This window comes from Anopheles funestus, chromosome 2RL (assembly GCF_943734845.2).
Source record: "Anopheles funestus chromosome 2RL, idAnoFuneDA-416_04, whole genome shotgun sequence".
NCBI classification, from domain to species: Eukaryota; Metazoa; Arthropoda; class Insecta; order Diptera; family Culicidae; genus Anopheles; species Anopheles funestus.
Genome location: NC_064598.1, coordinates 76,156,595 through 76,176,973, shown reverse-complemented (window position 1 = coordinate 76,176,973; position 20,379 = coordinate 76,156,595). Strand labels below are relative to the sequence as shown.

The 20,379-nt window shown below is 42.1% G+C and overlaps 3 protein-coding genes across 3 annotated transcripts; 2 read left to right on the top strand and 1 right to left on the bottom strand.

Moving 5' to 3' along the window:
• Positions 1–3,614: 3,614 nt before the first annotated feature.
• Positions 3,615–6,143, bottom strand: LOC125763930 (serine protease inhibitor 28Dc-like). Its single transcript, XM_049427666.1, has one exon. It carries the CDS (start codon positions 5,467–5,469, stop codon positions 3,799–3,801), a length of 1,671 nt encoding a protein of 556 aa, XP_049283623.1. The 5' UTR covers positions 5,470–6,143; the 3' UTR covers positions 3,615–3,798.
• Positions 6,144–8,732: 2,589 nt separating this feature from the next.
• Positions 8,733–16,020, top strand: LOC125774966 (CLIP domain-containing serine protease HP8-like). Its single transcript, XM_049445341.1, has 9 exons — positions 8,733–9,384; positions 9,457–9,614; positions 9,687–9,937; positions 10,028–10,218; positions 10,304–10,702; positions 14,405–14,559; positions 14,623–14,897; positions 14,976–15,163; positions 15,231–16,020. Exons 1-9 carry the CDS (start codon positions 9,315–9,317, stop codon positions 15,635–15,637), a joined length of 2,094 nt encoding a protein of 697 aa, XP_049301298.1. The 5' UTR covers positions 8,733–9,314; the 3' UTR covers positions 15,638–16,020.
• A 2,072-nt stretch (positions 16,021–18,092) lies between these two features.
• Positions 18,093–20,081, top strand: LOC125763940 (serine protease inhibitor 28Dc-like). Its single transcript, XM_049427680.1, has 2 exons — positions 18,093–18,911; positions 18,992–20,081. The coding sequence occupies exons 1-2, from the start codon at positions 18,406–18,408 to the stop codon at positions 19,908–19,910; spliced, it is 1,425 nt and encodes a 474-aa protein (XP_049283637.1). The 5' UTR covers positions 18,093–18,405; the 3' UTR covers positions 19,911–20,081.
• Positions 20,082–20,379: the final 298 nt, after the last annotated feature.

The window sequence follows — 20,379 nt, the reverse complement described above, 5'->3', positions numbered from 1 at the left end:
GAACTTTACTGCGTATCTCATGAATGGCGACACGGTTGGCAAAAGGCCATCCAGAACACAGCATGTCTTTCATTCTCGAGTAGAGTATCAAAAAACGAGCATGCAATATGGTGATCACATATGATGGTCACAGAAAACGAGTTGAGATCTTTCGAAGCTATTTTCTACGATAGTCGTTTAAATCAGATTAATCTTTTAACTTTTATAGCGCCCGACTTTTTAAGCTCACAAATCATCACAAACAAAAAACCATTGACATGTTAGATGACATGGATGGTATCAGTTTATTGGAGGAAAATCCAGAAACTGACCAAATCTTCAACTTGCGGTAGATCCTCCAAAAATGAGCCGTGAGCACCAGATCTCCACGAACCGTCTACTCATCGACGTCAAGGTGGCCTACGACAGCATCGATCAGACCTGTGGAACATCATGTATGTATTAACATACGGATTCTAATGCTTGTTATTCAACATAGCTTTGGAAGGTGCGAGAGGAAGTGCCAGTTAATACATTCTGAAGGAATTATTTTCACTAGCTCTTTTGGCTCCGCAGACGACATTGACATCATCCGAGGCACATCAATCGCGATGTTACCGAATAAAGCGCGAGGAATAAAGAATTGAATTGAGAATTATTGCTTCGAAAACAAGGTACCTGTTTGCTGGCGGTTTTGACTTTGATAGGACCTACATGTGGAGTTGATGCCGGTGATCTCGAGGTGGTAGAACAGTTCTGCTACCTTGATACGTTCGTTAATTCGGATATCGGGGCAAACCACGAAATTCAAAGACGCATTGTTAAGCAGAAAAAACGATCAAGGTACGAACAACTGCGAATGAGCCAAAGAATATAAGGAAGGTAGATAACATCCTTAATATGACATCCTACTATTCGAACTACTAATTGCTGACAAAATATTGAAGACATTGGTGATCACCGACTGCATCAGTTGCAATATGCTTACGTCACAATGATATAAAAATCTTTATGACTGTATGGTACGTTTAACCTTACTTAGTTGTTACTTCCTTACTAGGTTTTACTCATACGACCATAAATACATCACTATCTAACGGTAATCTATTTGAACTTTGACATCAAAATGGTGGATATAGTAAGTTTATTGGTCACAAATTAGACTGCTTTTATGTTCAAAGCTATTAAACATCTTAATGGGGCTGTCAAGTATTTATAGTGCACTGTTATACTAATCATAATTATTATTCATTCTAATGGGTTTTGACCCGGAGATGTGCATCATTCATCTTCGAACGTCATAAGACACATCGTGCGTTATGAACTTGGTGGAATTTCTCTCGCGGCTTCGAAGCAGAATGGGAAGAAGGAAAATCCGAAAAGCATGCCACATCCAACCATTAGCTTCCAGTGGTATCCTTCCTTCATTTGTATCGCCAAATACAAATGGAATTACTGTATGTCGGCCCAACCAAAGATCTGATCCTAAAAATTTTCTCACCCTGTCCTGGTTAATCCACCGTTCGATTACGGATGTTTAAAGTTATGACGACATCTTTTATCGACATCCCAAACAAACGCAGTGATGTAAATCCACGAGCACGACACGCCTGGAATGGTTTCGGTGAACTTTACCGGGGCATGCCGCTTCCAGAAAATCAATACAATCGGATAAGTTGCGCACCGGCAAACGACCGTGAAGGCAACATCAAGATGAGTCACTACTCATCTCGCTACTCAGCGGTACGTTTGGTTTCCCTTTTTGGACTATGGACCGATGCTGGTGCACCAGCAGAAGTTGCCACATGGGATTATAGTTTTGCAAGTCACTATTAGGAGAACTGTTGGTGCGCCAGCTTTGTAAACCGTGCAATTATTTTGTGCAAACCGTTGCTCACGATTTAGTTAAACGATTCTATTTTTGTCATGTGTCACTGCAGGAGGCGTAATGCTTCACGGTTCAACAAAGAATTAGTATTTTAAGCACATTCTGTTAAACCTCGCTATAGTTTTATGCTTTTGTTTTATTTTGCATTCTTCATTTTCAAACGGCAGGAATCATTTGTTAGTCATTTTTGATCCATATCAACCAATCTTTGATAGATATGGTTTTTGTTTATTTCATCACGATCTTTTCCACAGCAACTTTTCGTAAAAGAAATAAAAAACAAATGCCGCCTCGAAAATATCTTCTTTTTGGGCTGGGGAGAATAGACATAATATCTGGTGAAAATTTCAAGTCAATCGGTTCACAGGACTCAGATAAATTCTGGATACCGATACGCAAAACGTAAAAAAATGCATCTGAATATGCGTTTTTGCATGGCAATGCGTTTACGGAAATTTATTGATCTAAAAATTTTCACCAGATAGTATTGCAGCATGGAATAATGCTTCCATGACATGCTGGCTAGAGTTGGGTTCAAAGAACGGTAACTGTGCAGTTCGTTCAGTTCAAACAAATGATCGAACGAACTTCGTTCGTCAACAACTGTGAATACAGGTCGAGCGAACAGCACGTCCAATTTAGATCGCAACCTAGAACGACAGGTCGAACGAACGGTATGGTCGTCGATCCATATCGATAGAACGAACGGGAGAGACTCGCTCGTAGTTACAGTTACGGTAAATTGAGCTGATTGATACAAGTAAAGGATTTTAGAATGTTCGTGTCTTACATGTTATCTATTTTTCTTGTAAATGTAATACACAGCTTTAGATGTTAGTCTAGGATAGTCTAGGATTTAAGAATAAATAAATGTAAAAATATAATAACTAGTGGTGTTATCGTTTTTGTTACCTTTGAAAATGAACGTAAAACCTGTACCGTTCGTTCAGTTCTTCAAAATGAACAAAGCAGCTCGCTCAAGTTCACATGAAAGTAAGGACTTTACCAACTCTTATGCTGGCTTTGCAAGTACTACAATTACAAAATAAAACTTTTTTTTATTTTCTTTGTCGAATACATTAGAAGCAAGGAAGGAAGTTGAATTTTGAACTGTTCAATTCAGAAGGAAATAAATGGAAATTATAAAGTATTTCGGGTGCTACCTGTATGTGTCACTCGAGCAACGAAATCGAACCTTGAAGTTTGATGTTGCGCCAAAATGTATGCAATAATTCTTGGTTTCTACATTCAGGCTGTTTTGTTGCAGTACAGTGGTCGAAGTGCATACAATTCAACGATGCATTTCATTTGCAAAACTTTAAAATCGATTAAAATAATACGAAAATACATTTTAAAACCATATTCGATTGGATTCTAACAATTAAAACACCAATTATTATTATTATCAATTCGTATTACACCGGACTCGTATTACAGGGTTACTAAATAAGGAGTGGACGATGCAATCGAAGAACAATGCAACATCATCCGGAGCAACAGCAAACAACCACGTTATCACTAGAAATACCCAATACCCATCCAAGAGCTTAATCACAGAACAGCATAAAAACCCCAAAGTCCCAGAGCACCGATAATGCACCTACCAGACGGGTTCTCCCAATATGGTAACTTACCCTGTTGCTCTGTAGGTAGAATTTTGTTTGGTACTTCGCAATACTCATGTAGGACGTTCTGTCAACAACCGAAAACAAGATACGAGCGTCTCAATATATAATACCATCAGATCTAGATATATATAAAATATTTTATTCACTTATTTGTAAAATAAACTAGAATTTTGTAATTGCACGCAATTTCATTATTAGAGAAAACGGTCATCTTCCTGCTTTGCCGCTTGGTTCACATGGGAGTCATCCAAGAAATGGATCGAGCTGCTCCTGCCCGTACCTTCTCATTCGACGACCAGCCGCCTAGGGCGTTGGATCGTAGATCGTACCGTAGAACAGTGGTAGCCGCGTATCGTCATGACCGATCAGCAGCAGGAACGGTGAATCGATCCGGAAATGAACGGATGGTAATGCCCGGAAGATGGTGGACGTCGTGATTGCACCACCCTCCGTACCCTTCTCGTTGATGTCGAGCACGACCCGATGAATGAACTCACTCACGTGCAGCTGTGGTCCTGGCACGCGATCCCGACTCGACTCGGCTGCCGCAGCATTGACGTTGTTCGTCCCGCTACCACGCCGTATGTCAGCCGACGGTTGCGAATAGTAGTAATCGGAGGGGAAAAGGACCGACGATGGATCTGCCGGTCCAGCAGCACCTGGCTCACCGAACCGTGTCGCAAACAGTTCGATCTGTTGCTGCTTCGCAATCATGCCGGACAGATCGCTTTGCCCACGGTTAAAGATCGTTTGCAACCCTAGCCGCTGCAGTATGTCGCGCAGATTGATCGTGTTGGTGATCTCCATCTTCGGCATCTGCAGGAACATCTTGCGCTGTGCCATCTTTGAGACGAGCTCACCGATCATGGCCGGTGTTAGACGGCGCTGGAAATCCTGCATAGTTTGGCGGGTGGAGTTGTTCGGCATGATGATGTACAGGGCCGATTTGTTGCCCTGGTACGAAAGACCGACAATTTTCGCATCGTACTCTTGCGCATCGTAGTACGGATAGCAGCCGACGGTTGACATTGTCGGTATTAGTTTCACCTCACGCCCATACCCATCCGGATAGAACGGTTTTAGCTCCGTTGCCTGCTGCTCGAACGGTTCCGACCACAGTGCTTTGAAGTAGAGCGCACTGGCGACGATCATTTCCGCTTCTGCTGCCACAGACTCGGACACGATGTCCCGTATCTTACCCTCCGTGCTGCGCTGTGCCCACGCATTGATGAATCCAGCCGCCCGTGCCGGATTGCTGGCAAACGGAACATTGGCTGCCGTGCTGTTGTAGTACCGTTTCGAGTAGTACGTAAAACTAGCGTTCAGTGGGAATCCCTCCTGCACGAATACCGCATTCGTCACACGTATGACGTCCTTCTCGGGTGGAAATTCAGCCGCTGCCGCCGCTGCATCCTCTTCGTCCTCGTCGTCGTAGCAGGGGTTCGCGGTGCGCCAGCGTGGCGGTACACGATCAAACTCGGTTTTGGCCAAATCCTTCAACATCTCGCTGTACAGCTGATGGATGTTGTGCAGGTGATCACTGTACTGCTGGAAGCCGAGCACTCGTATCAGCTCGTTCTTCGTTTCCTGTTCGGCCCCGATCAGCATCAGCGATAGGGCACAAGCGATACTGACCGGCGAGAAGACGGCCGCCTTATGTTGCTGTCCGAGAATGCTGCCGATCACACGTGCCAGCTCAGTCACTGCTGCTGACGCTGGGTTGTAGCGAAATGCGGCACCATGCTGCAATGAAACCTGTGGTGGTTGTGCTGGTGCTGCCGGCACTGGTGCCGCGGGAAGCGCATATGACGAACGACGACTTACGGGCAGAATTTGTTGTCGAAGGTTTTGCTGCTGCTGTCCTATCACTGCTGGAACTAGCGTAACACACATCACCAACAGGAGCAGTACCACGCTTGCGTCCCGTTTGCGCATCTTCCCTTCCCAGCGACGAGCCGTCGACACTGAAACCATCAAGAACCGGTAACGGCACAACCGATCGACTGTAATCCCGAGAGGAACGTGCGACGTACTACGATTACTCTCAACACACACCGTCGACTGATCACGTCGTCTGCTACGAACGATCAACACCACCACACCAAACTGCTTCGACGGCGCCCGGTAGTACAGTTTTTATAACAAATAGCCGAGATTAAGCACCTGGGCGAACAGAAACCGGAATCCCCACCAGCTCCAGAACATTGAGAAGGAGAGCGAGATAGAAGAGAAAGAAAGACAGTCCACTTGCGTATGGCTTTGTTGCGGAACTATGGAAGTTTTTCTTTACCAAAAACACACTTTCTTGAAATCAACTACTGTTCTCGATCGTCGTAATATCACAACACAAGAGGAGCCACGATCTGCGAATTTCTAGACATTCACTGTAGTATCCTGGACAACCACTCTAGTATCCTATTGCTGTATAGGTAGTCCAGCACGACCGTTCCGAAACTCTTGACGTTCGGAACGCGATTGACGATACGATCGACTGATCACTGGTACTGCTGTGATCCGTGGAGATGATACTGTCGCTGCCGGGCTACAACTATACCGCTTCTGCCTGCTGATCGTTCGAAACTGCCGTCCGTACTGGCAGAGTTGTTTAATTTACATATTTGCACCCCTAACCGTATGAGACATAATGCACATACACACACATACCCCCGCATGCACACTTACGTACGTAACGTAGAAAGGTAGGGTGTATGGGTGCCCATCTGTAGCAGCGACCCGATCGGAACCCGATCGCGAACATTGATGACAGGTTTTGCCCATCCGGCTCAAGATAAGCCGCTTAACTGTCGCACAGATATCATTAACACTCGAGACACATTTGCGAAGTTTTCCTTGTTTTGGTTCCGAGTTGTTGTTTGCGGTTTTAATGCGTACCAGACAATGTTTCCCCATACGGAAAGTACGGGACGGAAACTTGATTCGGAAACGGTGGGAAAACCCAAACACGAATTTATTGTCTGCACTGGTTTGAGCGAGTTTAAGAACCTTGTCTTCCTTCACTGTTTGTGTGCGATTGGTTTTAGAATCGAGAGATGAATTTTAAGACGATTGATAGAGTTACTATCTGTTACTGTTTGCTGTTCTTCGCTACAACTGGATTGGTTGTCCAAAAAACAAATAGAGCACAACCAAAAACCGGTCGGAGGGAGGAGATAACCGTAAGCAGCACTTCGCATCGTTGCATGTAGTTTAATGAAATCACATAAGAGATCTCGAATGCAATAGGAAATAAGCAAGTTCATCGTTTCATGAGAATTATTCACTGGAGTAACGCAACAGATATGATCTCATACATTGATGAAACTATAAGAAGAAGCCACACGTATTTCTGATGTATTGCATTGCACAGCAGTGCAATGAATCACAAAAATCACGCGATAACTACTATACGATATGAATATAACATTATAGACCCAATCTCAGTGAACTAAATACAGTAAATGGCTAGTTATAGGACAAATAAATAATTATTTATAAGTTAAATAAATAAAAATTAATAAAATAAATAATTTATTTTTTATCTTTCTGTTCATGAACTCTTAAAAATGAAAAGTTCATTTTTATTTAGTATATTTTCAGGTAATATCTTTTCAAGGTTTGGACCACCAGGCGCCTCCATGTTCGAGAACTATCTCGTAGTTCTCTAAATATATTTTACAAATAGATTTTATTGATGTTAATTATCTTACATAAAAGCTTCATACATAATAAAAGATTCATTCGAAAGATAGTATTGCTGGTTTAAAATATTTAGATGTGAATCATTTAGCTAATAAACTCTGATGTTTACCAAGACCAAGTTAGACCAAGTGCTATTTGTAAATTACCCATAACTGAATAGTATATAGTAACTAATTACACTATCATCCATATAATTGAAACAGTTCAACAGTAAATCAAAATTATCTACTTGTAACACATGCTCGGAAGCGGAACTCGAACGACCGGTGCGTATATTCGTGCATATATTAACAACGATAGCATTATTAAGGGTACATCCCAAAGACGATTAATTCCAGCTGCATTCCACAGTAGCATTTTCAATGTCAGCACCAACACCAAAGTGAGTTCTGGTGTCGCTGACATTCGATGTCAAATGGCGTTCGTCTTACACATAATAACCTGTTTTTTATATTACCCACACGCATATTCAAGGACAAGGAAGCAGTGGAAATGAGGCAAAATGATTTAAATTAACATTTGCTTGCTTGGGATTTTGCATTCGTGGACTAGCAATTAAAAAAGCAAACGTATCTTATGTGAACAGAACTTTTGCGAAACGGATTATAATTCTCTGCTTCGAAAGGAATAAGCCAAATGTCAATAGCTTACTCTTCAAAATGAAATTTTATAAAACAAATTCATTAGATGGAAGCGAACAAAACAACAGACATTTGATAAGATTACGGCGACCTTGTTCCACAAGTGGGCTACCCGAATGTACGGCGAATCAGTATCAAACGGCGTAATTAATGTGTACAAAATGTTATTCAAAATTTTCAATACATTATGCCAATTGAGTATTTTAACAGAGAAAAAAATCAAACCCTTATTCAAATGGCTCCTCTATCGGATTTCTATCTTGCGCTGCGCCGTTAAGAATAGAATTCTACCAAAATAATCATTCCGTTAAAAATCCTGCATGAACATAAAATAAAAATTAAAGTTGTATAAAAAAGACACAAATCATGTTCAAATCGTCAAGTGCAACCCAATTCCCAAGTTTGGGTTGGACTTTCCGGCTTGATTAGCGTAAAGCCGAAGCTTCACCCTTTCTGTTTAACCGGTCTCCGCCGATTTCGCGCCGTGTGGTCCAGGTTTCTAAAGATTCCGAAAATGAGGAAAAAACCACCCAATACGGTGTTGTCAAACTTGTTTCTGCGTTGCTTAAACTTCTTCATTTCATGGCCATCTTCTTGCCGAGCGGACAAAATGATTCCGACCGACGCAACCACACACACCGGCAGCGAAGAAAGCATCAGCAGATCAAGAGATCAGAAGCGAGAGAAAGATCGTGTCACGAAAGTGATAGGCAGTGTGAAAGAGAGCGATGTTCATATTCAAGGTAATGCTACACGCGCAGTGTAATATTAAGCTTGTGGCAAGGGTAAAGGCACAACGGCGGGCTAAAACCGGCAGCACGAAGACGACAAACTCGGAGGACACACCGAGAATGTTGTTCGCAAGGCTTGTCCGTTGGTGGTTGGTGGAGATGTTTTAAGAACATGCGTTTCACACACATCCGATCAGTCGAGTGAGCCAAGCTCGGTGAGACAGTTCGCCTGCCTGATTTGTGTGTTTCAGTTGATACAGCACATGGCGCGAATTGGGGCCTGTTAGGGGAATTTGCCATTTTACAGTGTGTTGTCCACCGGCATATCTAGCTGTCTGCGTGTGACACCTCGTGTAGTACACATAGACGTGTAACGGTGGATCAATTAGCCTCTATAAGACAGGCACTGTGTCGTGACATTCTTCTACGTACTGGTGCCGATATACGGATTGGAAATATTGTTTTCAGTAGTGGTAGTTTCACCGCCCACAGTGTAATCCAAGTGTGTTGCATCCAAACAAACCCCTACGCAGTACAGACACGATCAAACGCATACAGAAGCTTAACGATGGTAAATAACGCTTAACGACCGTACCTACACACATTCAGAACCGTAAGAAGCGTCCGAGGGTGCGCGTGTGTTGTTATAAAAGTAGCTGGAACGTTGTACAGCGTGCTCACAGTGCTTCCGGTCGCCAGTACCAACGATCTGCTGGATAACTGATCTTGGAGTAACGCATCAAGGAACATGCAGATCTCTACAACAGTACTATCCGTCACGCTGGTGATTGCCACTATCTGCCAGACGGTAGTAGCACGTAAGTTCCGAGCAATATGGTTTAGTATCTAGCAAAGGGAAGAAGAATAATAGATCATCCTATTTCTAACAGAGCAATTCAACCAATGTACCGGTAGTGAAAGCTGCATCAACATTGAAGAATGTTCCCGATTTGGTCCACATTTTCACGAACCTGCCAAATGGTCCGATAGCTTAAAGCATGAGTTCAGGGCAAAGGTGTGTCAGCGAGAAAGGACCAGTAATGGCAATGTGAGTAGAATAATGTTCTGGTTGGGTGCAAATAAAGAGCTAGTAGCATCGTTATGTTCCCCTTTCTTCCAGGTATTCAAGGTGTGCTGTCAGCGAGCAGCTACTTTCAGCAGTAACCGTAAACGAGGACTAGAGGTGCTCGATCTGGAAGGTTGTGGAGCATACTCTGAAGATAGGATTGCATTCGGTCAGGATGCTAAACTGTTTCAGTATCCTTGGATGGCGCTCCTAAAGCCAAAGTTTGGTAACTTCCTCTGTGGTGGTACGCTGATCAATGAGCGTTACGTACTTACGGCCGCACATTGTCTCAAAAATAATGACGTGTAAGTATCAATTAAACACTGTCTTTCTCTCCACACGAACGAAGTACATTATAGTTAATTTCTTTCTTTCTTTATGCTAAAAACCACCAGTGCTATAGTTCGTTTAGGCGAGTTTGATCTGAGAAACACAACCGATTGTGACAAACGTGGTGAGTTGTGTGCACTGCCACCGCAGGACATTCCCGTCGAACGAGCCATCCTGCACGAAAGCTACAGTTCGAGACGTAAAGTAAACGACATTGCATTGATCCGGCTGGCAGAAGCAGCATCTTACAATGATAGTTAGTATCGAGTATTACAGTTGTTTCTCCATTAACTTACTTACATTATTTACCGCTTCCTCTTTCTCTCTCTTTCGCTACGCAGATGTTTTGCCAATCTGTTTGCCTGTATCGCCGACAATGCGTACCACGCAGAAAATCTACTTCGTTGCCGGCTGGGGTGCAACAGAATCCGCCCCACACTCCGATAAGCTTCAGTTCACCAAGCTCAGTTTGCTGCCAAACGATGAATGCTTACAGCAATTGCTAAGAGTGGATTCCTTCACAAAGTTAAACGACAATCAGATGTGTGCGATCGGTGCGAATCTGACCGATAATTGTACCGGCGATTCGGGTGGACCGCTTAAATCGATTAGCCTCAATGCACGCTACGTCCAGTACGGTATCGTGTCGTTTGGTTTGCGTACCTGTGGCAAACAAAGTGCACCGGGCGTCTACACCAAGGTGGAGAACTATATCGACTGGATATTGGACAAGCTGGAGGAATGAACACAGGAACGTAGGAAGCAAATTTGAGCTGGCTCAACCAACATTAATACATAAGTCGTAACATCGTACAATGTGCCAGATTCTCGTATACCTTATGCGATACGCATTCAATCATAGTGAATTCTCAATCATGAGAATCGTGAAAAAGAAAATAATATAAATAAAATAATATTGTGCATACGTAACTAAGCAAAACATTTTTTTTTTAATTATTATAAGAAAGACCTTTATAAGAAAGAGGGGCGGCCCGATGGTGCATGTGATAAACGGCGCCAGTCCACACGGCCGGACCGGGTTCAAATCCCATCCGGACCGCCCCCCCCGTAGCAAGGAATGACTATCTGGCTACGTGGTATAAATAAGTCTAGTAAGCCAGAAATGGTCGGCGTGACCTGTAAGGTCGTTAAAGCCAAGAAAAAAAAAAGAAAGACCTTTCTTACCACACCGATCACACCGAGCTTGTGTTGTATTGTTTTATCTCCTACAGAAATAGACATTTTTAAAAAGGATTTTTGAGAAATATCAATTGTATTAGCTTTGGCGAAAATTGACTATGATTTGTAAAAAATTAAAATTAATTTAATTGATTGAATTTCTTTTATGCCCCATTTTTAGTCCCAATTTCTTCGCAATGCATTTCTGCCGTTTATTCTACGTTCTTACCCGATGATCGAGAATGATTATGAGTTTTTGGTAATATTGTTGGACGATGTTTGGATTGTTAGATTACTTGTATTTATGCTTCATTATGCTCTCACGGCGCTCTCAAACCCCTAATAACGAGGGTTCACTATATGCCTATGCGGTAAAACTGTATCTTTTTTCCTGTCTGTCAGCATGACTTTCATGGACTATTAGTTATCCGTAGCTGAATAATCTTGCTTATGTATGCAGACCCGTGAGTATACAATTAAAAAGAATTTTAATAAGTCTAGTTATCAATTTTCATCGACATAAACCATTAGATGGACGATCAGAGAAGAAGTATTCATTGGCTTGTTCTTGGAACAGTTTTCTTTGCGATAATTATCAATCTGATAACAATTGTTCTTATTACAAACAGATGTAAAAAATGTTCTATTTTTACGTTTAATCATTCTTCCATCCGTGGTAATATTAGTTACACTTAAAACACCATCATACTCTAATTTGAGAAGCATTGACAAATAGGTTGTTCCCCCCGTTGGGTGTGTCACCTTCACTTTTTAAAGGTTCTTCTGCATTGCAGGGAATCACTTTCGTATGAATCAGCCACGGGAAGTATATTTCCCGGAACGAAATGACTAATGGTTACAAAATTAGTGTAACTTATAAGGGAGGTAGTTTTTTTTTGTTGTTGCACATTTAAGTGTGATTTTATCCAAAACAAAAAAAAAAATAAAATAAGATATTACTTAATAGCATCGGAACGCAAAGTGGGTACACTCTTTTGAACGTACCTACTTTGTGCATGGGATAAACCCAGGAAAATCTAACAAAACCAGGAAATCCAACAGCAGAAGAAAGAATGTTTGGTTGAACATTGTAAGGAAGCAATTAACAGTATGTAATTCAAGTGAGATTTATTAAATCTTTCATCTGCACACATGTTTCAGGATGAAGATTTTAATGGCCTAATATGATGGTAAAGATGTTAGTGTACTAACTACGATCGCATTGATAAAAAAAAACATGTGAAATCCTGTATTCTTCTTCATGAATTTACCTGTTCGTTTGGGAATATCAAAAAGAATTTCCGAATCTGAATTTATTATCCTCAAAGATGGTACAAAAAGGTGCCATTAATAAGAACTAAGCCACTAGAACTTTATGATCTGTGATAAGTCTCATTCATGCAATTAAAAAGACACCTAGTTAATGGCATCGTCATGAACGTAACTAACACCATGTCTCGATTTTATCTTACTGGCATTTAGACAGTCTGCTTTAACCGGCAAGGAGAAGTTAAACCATTCTTTGAAAACACGTGGAATTGGTATAGCAACGTCACTAATCAGAAGACCGTTAAAAATGCGTTATAAACCTTTGTGACCTCACTTACACGTAGGGCACAATTGGACACAGCTGATGCGACAATGCGACGCACGAACACAATCTTGATCAACCGGCCAAACCAGTACCGAGTGTGTGCGATCAAATGCCGAGCAATGCGTACAACCAGGAGGGGAAATTACGATCTTCTGGTAGTGGTTGTATGGTTAGACATGCGTTCCCATGGTAAGAGAGAACACTCTAGGAAATAATTACATTAAAAAATCTCGTATTCTCCCAAAGCTGCTCCTAGACGACAGACTGAACAGATGATCTTATTGGGATCATCTACTAAGAATGATATGATTCTACTTTTGAAAATGTTTTAAATTTCAAGACACTAACCGTCACCGATTCTTGGTCTTGTAACTTTATATGACGCAGCATCGGAAGCCTTACAAGACACGAGATACTCTTTTCGTTTGCGAAGCGTACTTAATTATGTGAATAAACAGGATTTGGGAATACAGTAAAATGTGTTCAACATTCTACTTAAATTACTTGTACTTCCACTTAAAAAATCGAGTTTCCACCTTACTTCCCAGGTTAGAGTGGGACCCAAGATCGCTTTTCCTTTCCAATATTCCAATCAACCTTTTGTGAATGATTTATAGTGTAATTATTATCCTACTTCACATTCATTTACACGGTAATTTATTCTATCATTATATTAAAAATTGTTTTACATAGAATGCTGTTTATTAGAAGCCAGTCTTGAGACATACAATCTTCGAGGAAGTTCTCAAGTCTCCACATTATGAACGAAAATTTAAAAAAAATTATAAGTATCGCTGTCTGGTCCGCGTAATTTAAGAACAATTAAAAGTCGTCAAGAGATGTAAAACGAATTATACTAAAGTCCCTTTACAATAGAGTAATATTTGAATAACAGGTCGAAAATAAAATTTTGTCTGCCACGTTCATTTATTTTCCAGTTTGCAAACTGTTAATATGTAATATGGTTTTTTTATCGTTTTAATTGCCAAAACCGTAATTCCCACACTGTCTGTGTAAAATAGTTAATTTCACTATTTTAATGTCTAAACATATGCAAAGGGTAAAATTTACTCGAATTATGGCGTTACACTTTACGCAACATAACTTCCATTCTATTTATTCAAATATTTTAATTTAAAAATCTCATGCTTATGAAACGAAACATTAATAAAACAGTTTGTTTTTAATGAGATTATTTAATACACCAACACCTGCTTCGCTGCAGTGGATATATCTTGATAATCAGATAGCAATATCTCAACATACACATGTGCATAATATATCAACGTTTGTGTTGATACATACACACACACATACACGAGCAACAGAACAGAGCAGTGGTTTGTTTTTATCGGTTTTGCTGGAAACCCACACGGTCGCAAAAATACCCCGCGGAGGCTTGCTACGTACATACCCTCAAAGGAGGGGACATGAATTTCTGCACGGTTATAAAAGGAACTAGTCCCGTTGGCATCGCGCACAATATAGCCGGAAACGCCGTGGAATCAAATACAAATATTAATCAGTTTAAGCGATGCATTCGGTCAGACAGATCCTGACAGGTTTGTTGGTGTTCGTCGCTTGCTGCCAAACAGTCACCGGACGTAAGTTTCTTGCTGTCCAGTAAATGCACGGAAACAGTGTAACGGCCACTATTACTATTTCGTAGAATTCAACAAATGCACCGAGGGTGAAACGTGCATACATATTAAGGACTGCGAACGGTTTAGTCCACACCCTAATGAACCCGCCAAATGGTCCACGAGCTTAAGAAATGAGTTCCGGAAACGGGTCTGCCAGCGGGAAAAAAACGATGGCAGAAGTGTAAGTACCCTTAGCCGGCGTGGGAATCCTAAGCGTTCCAATTATGAATTCACTTGTGTGCAGGTGTTCAAGGTGTGTTGTGATGCCCCATCATCGTCATCATCATCATCATCATCATTGGAAGTGATCGACCGTAAGCAAGGATTGGAGCTGCTCGATCTAGAGCACTGTGGTTCCTACACGGACGATAAGATTTCGTACGGCAATGATGCTAAACTGTTTCAGTTTCCATGGATGGCGCTGCTGAAATCTAAAACTGGAAGCTTCTTCTGTGGCGGTACTCTGATCAACGAACGCTACGTACTATCGGCGGCACACTGTCTCGTGAACTATGTTGTGTAAGTACCATCTTTAAGGGAAAATCGGAAAATAGTATTGACAGATAGAAATCTGTTTGTTGTCCACGCTCCAAACAGTGCGTTCGTACGGCTTGGCGAGTACGATCTAAACAGTACGATCGATTGTGATAAGCATGGCGAGTGTGCTATGGCACCGCAGGACATTCCAGTGGAGCGTATCCTGAGCCACGAGGACTACAGTGGACGATACAAGCTGAACGATATTGGACTGATTCGGTTGGCGCGCCGAGCCGATTTGAACGATAGTAAGTCGCGAGTGATCTTTCATGTCCAGATCGGTTTTACAAAAAAAAATCCCACTTCATTTTGCAGATGTGCTTCCAATATGTTTGCCGGTATCACCCGCACTGCGCACAAAGCAAACGATCTTCTTCGTGGTCGGTTGGGGCCAAACGCACAACGCACTGTTCTCCAACAAACTGCAGTACACCAAAGTGAACTTGGTGCAGAATGACGAGTGCCAGACGCAGCTCCGGCAGAAAGACAAATTTGTCCGCATCGTCGATGGACAGCTGTGTGCGATCGGTACTGATCTGGGCGACAATTGTTCCGGCGATTCGGGCGGCCCGTTAAAGTCGATCAGTGTTCAACACTCTCGCTACGTCCAGTACGGTGTGGTGTCGTTTGGTTTGCGTACCTGTGGCAAACAAAGTGCACCGGGTGTCTACACCAAGGTGGAGAACTATATTGACTGGATTTTAAGCCGATTGGAAGAGTGATCTCTATGGATGGACAGCTTTTATCCTTTACCACTGTGGGTTAGATACATGGAAAGAACGTAATCAACATGACAATTTTAACATATAATTTAATTTAACACTTCACGAATCTCTTCATTTAGGGTCATATTTAAGAAGAGTACCAATACTCATATAAATATATACAATGCATCATAAAGTAAGAAACTGTTGCACTGCTGCACAAATGAACTAATTAATTGTTCTTTTAATAAAAAAAACGAATTTCGCTTAGAACTCTGTTTTTAGTCATATGATGACTTATTAATTTGTTGTTCATTGTTGGTCCTCTGTGACAAGAATTACTCAGTCAGTAATTCTTTGTAAAAAGAGTGAACACACGATAATGCTAGATCAGTGTTAAGTCGCACATTTAATCTGTACTGTAAGTCTGCTCTAAATTAAAAAAAAAATGTCATTTCATTCATTTAAGAACACTAACTTAACCATTGCTAAGTGTAGTTGCTACAGCACGTGCAAAAGCAGCAATAAATGCAGCAATCACACCTTCTCCTTTTATAGCTTACGGTCAATGTACATGGATCAATGTGGGGAAAACTGCGGCGCTGGGATAAACCCGAAAGTACTGGGAAAGCGAATAAAAATGCAGGAAATCCATTAACCAAAATCTGTAGGTGGATTTTGTCTTAGGAACAGATTTTTGGTGCGCTTATGTCATATGTTGGGAATAACATTTAGCCAAGTCGAGGAACCAAATCGTTTGTAATCGCATAAAGAATGTATTAAGTTTTTTTAAATAATGCTACTTTTGAAAAGAGGACGAATATGGCGCTTGAAATTGTTCTTTGCAATCATTTGTTGTTAAATTAATTTCAAATGATATGATAAATAGTTCTGTTTAATATAACAATAATTATATAAAGAACATAAACATAAAGGAAATTAATGAGAATTTACTACACAATTTATTGGATTTTCGATCGATATATCATTACTTGCTGATTAACTTCACAAGTATCTGTAAAATAAATTTTGTATTAATTTTAACCGTTACAAAACGAAAATATAATGCATCGTGAAAACGTGAACAGAAAACTGATCTTCGCTTTCAAAATCGTGCCCATGCAGCATACGAACTCACCCTATGTGAGAGAATCACCTACACATGGATGGATACATAAAACAGCTGATCATTACGCTTCGTACACAGTTGGTAAACCTGTCCCGAGCGAAATTGGTGATCGGGTTTACACCTGACATATATACAACACACGAATGCTCCTTGTTAAACACTGCACGTATAAGTTCCGCGTCTACATAGCGATCTACATGGATACAATCACCAACCGGGGTTTCCCCCTACTAGTTTGTAATTACAGCAAACGAACTGGAATGCTACATTTTTGAGCTTTACTTATTAACGAAGAGTATGGAATATTGAATCTATTAAAATCTCTTAACATAAGCATAACAGATAATTACGTACCTGTCAGTTACCGGATCGACATATCACATACCAGGCACCTCCACCTGCTTAGTATAAGTATGTTTGTAATTGCTTTTATTTGGCTTCTACTTGGTGGTATAAAATTTCAACAATTCACTATGTGGAATGTATAAAAATCTACAAAAACAAATAAAAATAAAATATATTTAATTTTTTTTCGAAATTAGCTAATGAATATATTTCCCACTTTTTTAATTAAAATTTAATAAATAATAAAGTACTCATTATCACGAAACATCAGAAATGACGTTTAGATTTAATACATGAAACTAATTAATTAATTTCGTTCGAGTATAACTTCGTTGGTATTTGAAAAGATCTCACGAAGCACGTGGTTTCGCACATGGGCGGCACTCACCGAATTCAGATCGCGTTTAAACAGCAATCTCTCTCTCTCTCTCTCTCTCTCTCTCTCTCTCTCTCTCTCTCTCTCTTTCTCTTTCTTTCCCACAACTACACACACACGAGTGGAATTATCAGCTGATGCGATTACACGCACTAATGCATCTCCTCGAACAATCAAACCGATCAAACCAGTCCCGAACAAAGTAAACCCCCCAACGATCGCTACGTTCGAATGATTCGTCCAATTCGTACCAGCCGTAAACAAGTGGTCGAAGTGAAGATTCCAACGAACAAAACAACGGCAGACAGCTTCAATGCAACAACCCTCGAATGGGTGGGGTAGTCAATGCTAGAACCGCGATAAACAATACGCACACATACGTGCACGTGTAGGAAATCGATCGTGCGGTGAAGAGATCGTGTTAAGGACGTGACCGGCGCCAAGATACGCGGTGGAAGAGCGTCAAGTTTATAAACAAACCGTCCGTCGGTCAGACGGCGGAATCGGCGTGCTGTGTATGTGTTAGGAAGTTAGCGATTGCTGCTTCTTATTCTTCGCCGGACCGTCTCGTTCACTCCCGTACGATGGTTCGGCACCCTATCTCGTCACGGCCCGCAATTCCATAGCGTACCGGACGGGTGGACCAAACGTTGGACTTTCCCATAGAAGTTGTTACAAACGCACCGCGCAGCTGCAACAATCTCAAACGCACGTCGCCAGTCTGCGCTGACTGATCGTCGTCACCACACCGTACCCGTGCTCGAACGATCATACTGCGAGGTGCCGGACATTCCTTCGGTACGAAACGGTACAAGGAAAAACCCCAAATTAATCCGAGTGAACCGTTGCGTACGGAGCAGCTTTTGGAAGCCGCGTGACTACGGTAACGCAGTGCGTTTGTGTCTGTTCAATCATTGTGAAGTGGCAGTGAAGATTATGCCCAAAATGCCGTACGGGGCAATAGCCTCGGCGAAGATACCGTTGGGGTTATGGTTTGTGCTAGTGGTGCTGGTTGGTGGCGCACTGTCGAGTGCCGGTAATGCAAAGAACTATAACGTTCCCTCGCAGGCCGTCAGTGAACAGTTGGTTGCCGCAATTAACGATCTGGCACGGAACCTCGGACAGCAGTTCGCTGTGTCCGGTGGTAACAGCAGCAAGACGGAACTGTTCTCCCCGATCAGTATCGGCAGCATGATGTTCTTGCTGTTGCGTACGGCGAATAAAGATACACGGTACGAGCTGCTCGGCATACTGCAGCTTGAACAGCTCCGTAAGTGTGGCCGAGGGAATATTCCAAAAAATTTCGCCCGCTTGCTGAAGGAGTTTACGCACGATATCGCGGGAAAGGGAATACTGGAGCAGCTACCGGGCTGGCACACGTCTAGCGGCTGTTACCCAAAGATGGAGGGTATTGATTATGACGATGACGTCGATGAAGATGAGTGAGTACATGCAAATAGAAGCTCTGCTTCGCAAAACATTCTACGTTTCATACCAACATTCAACTCCATCCATTCGCCAGGTACCTTGAGGAACCGATTCAGCCCAACGTAGTACAGCTTGCCAATGGGCTATTTGTTCAGAAGGGCTTGTTGAATGTTTCGTACTTTGTCCGACTGGCCAAAGAGCTCTATCAGTCCCAGATCGAGCAAGTCAACTTCAAGGAACAACCGCAGGCAGCCCGTGCCACCATCAATCACTGGGTGAACGAAAGTACGCGCGGGCGCATCGAGGAGATTCTTTCGGACGATCTGGACACCAGCACGCAAATGGTTATCGCCAATGCGCTCTACTTCAAGGCCACCTGGGAAACGTTCTTTAACGAGCCTCAGTTCACTCGTCCACAGCCCTTCTTTCCCGATGGTGAAGATCAGCCATCCATACTGGTGCCCACGATGTTTGCCAGCGGTTGCTTTCCGTACTACGCCTCACCCGAGCTGAACGCACGCATTATGGCCTTCCCGTACCGCAACCGTACCACGTCAATGTACATCATCCTACCGAACGGATCGAACCGTGCCAAGGTTCGCCAGCTCCAGGCAAAGCTCAGTTCGGCCGAGCTCGATCAACTGATCGGACGCATGCGTTCGCAGAAAGCGATCGTACAGTTTCCGCGAATGCATGTCACTAACACGTACGATCTGAAACGTTCCCTGCAGCAACTCGGTCTCAGATCACTGTTTGATAGGACGAAAAATAGCTTTCAATTTGCTAGCATCAACCGAAGCCGGCCAAATAAGTTGTACGTAAGCGAGATGGTGCACAAGATCGATCTGGACGTTAACGAGCATGGCACGGAAGGTGGTGCCGTAACGATCACCGCCATGGAACGATCCCTACCACCGGTGAATTTTCGCGTGAGAGGACCTTTTATACTTGCCATACGTCACGATCCGACAAAGATGCTACTGTTCTATGGATCTGTGTTTGATCCTTCGTAAAGAAGTATGCTACTGTCCCACCGCTACTTAACCCAAATGCATTCTTGCCTTAGTTAGTACATCCGTTCTTGGGATCGTCATATTCTCTGAGAGAACAAGCATCCATGCTTTCTCAAACAGCTGTCTATAGTATGATAAGTAAGGCAATATAGTAAATATAAATGCTTAATAGATGATAGTTTCTACTTTTTTGACCATAATCTGCCTGGTCGCTGGATAAAAGCATTGGAATGACCTAAACAACACGCAAAAGTGTAATACGTGTGTGATCAGTATGTCGCGAAAGTGAGAACTGGTATGAGAAACAGGAATACACAGCATGGGATTTTCCACACATTCGTTCACAAACCGATTAGCAACGCGCATCGCAATCAAGGCCATATTATTTGTCATCTATTATCGCCAGCTTTTTAAATGTGTAATTCAGACGTAGATGGATATTTTTTCTAAAGTAATGCAACTGTGCGGT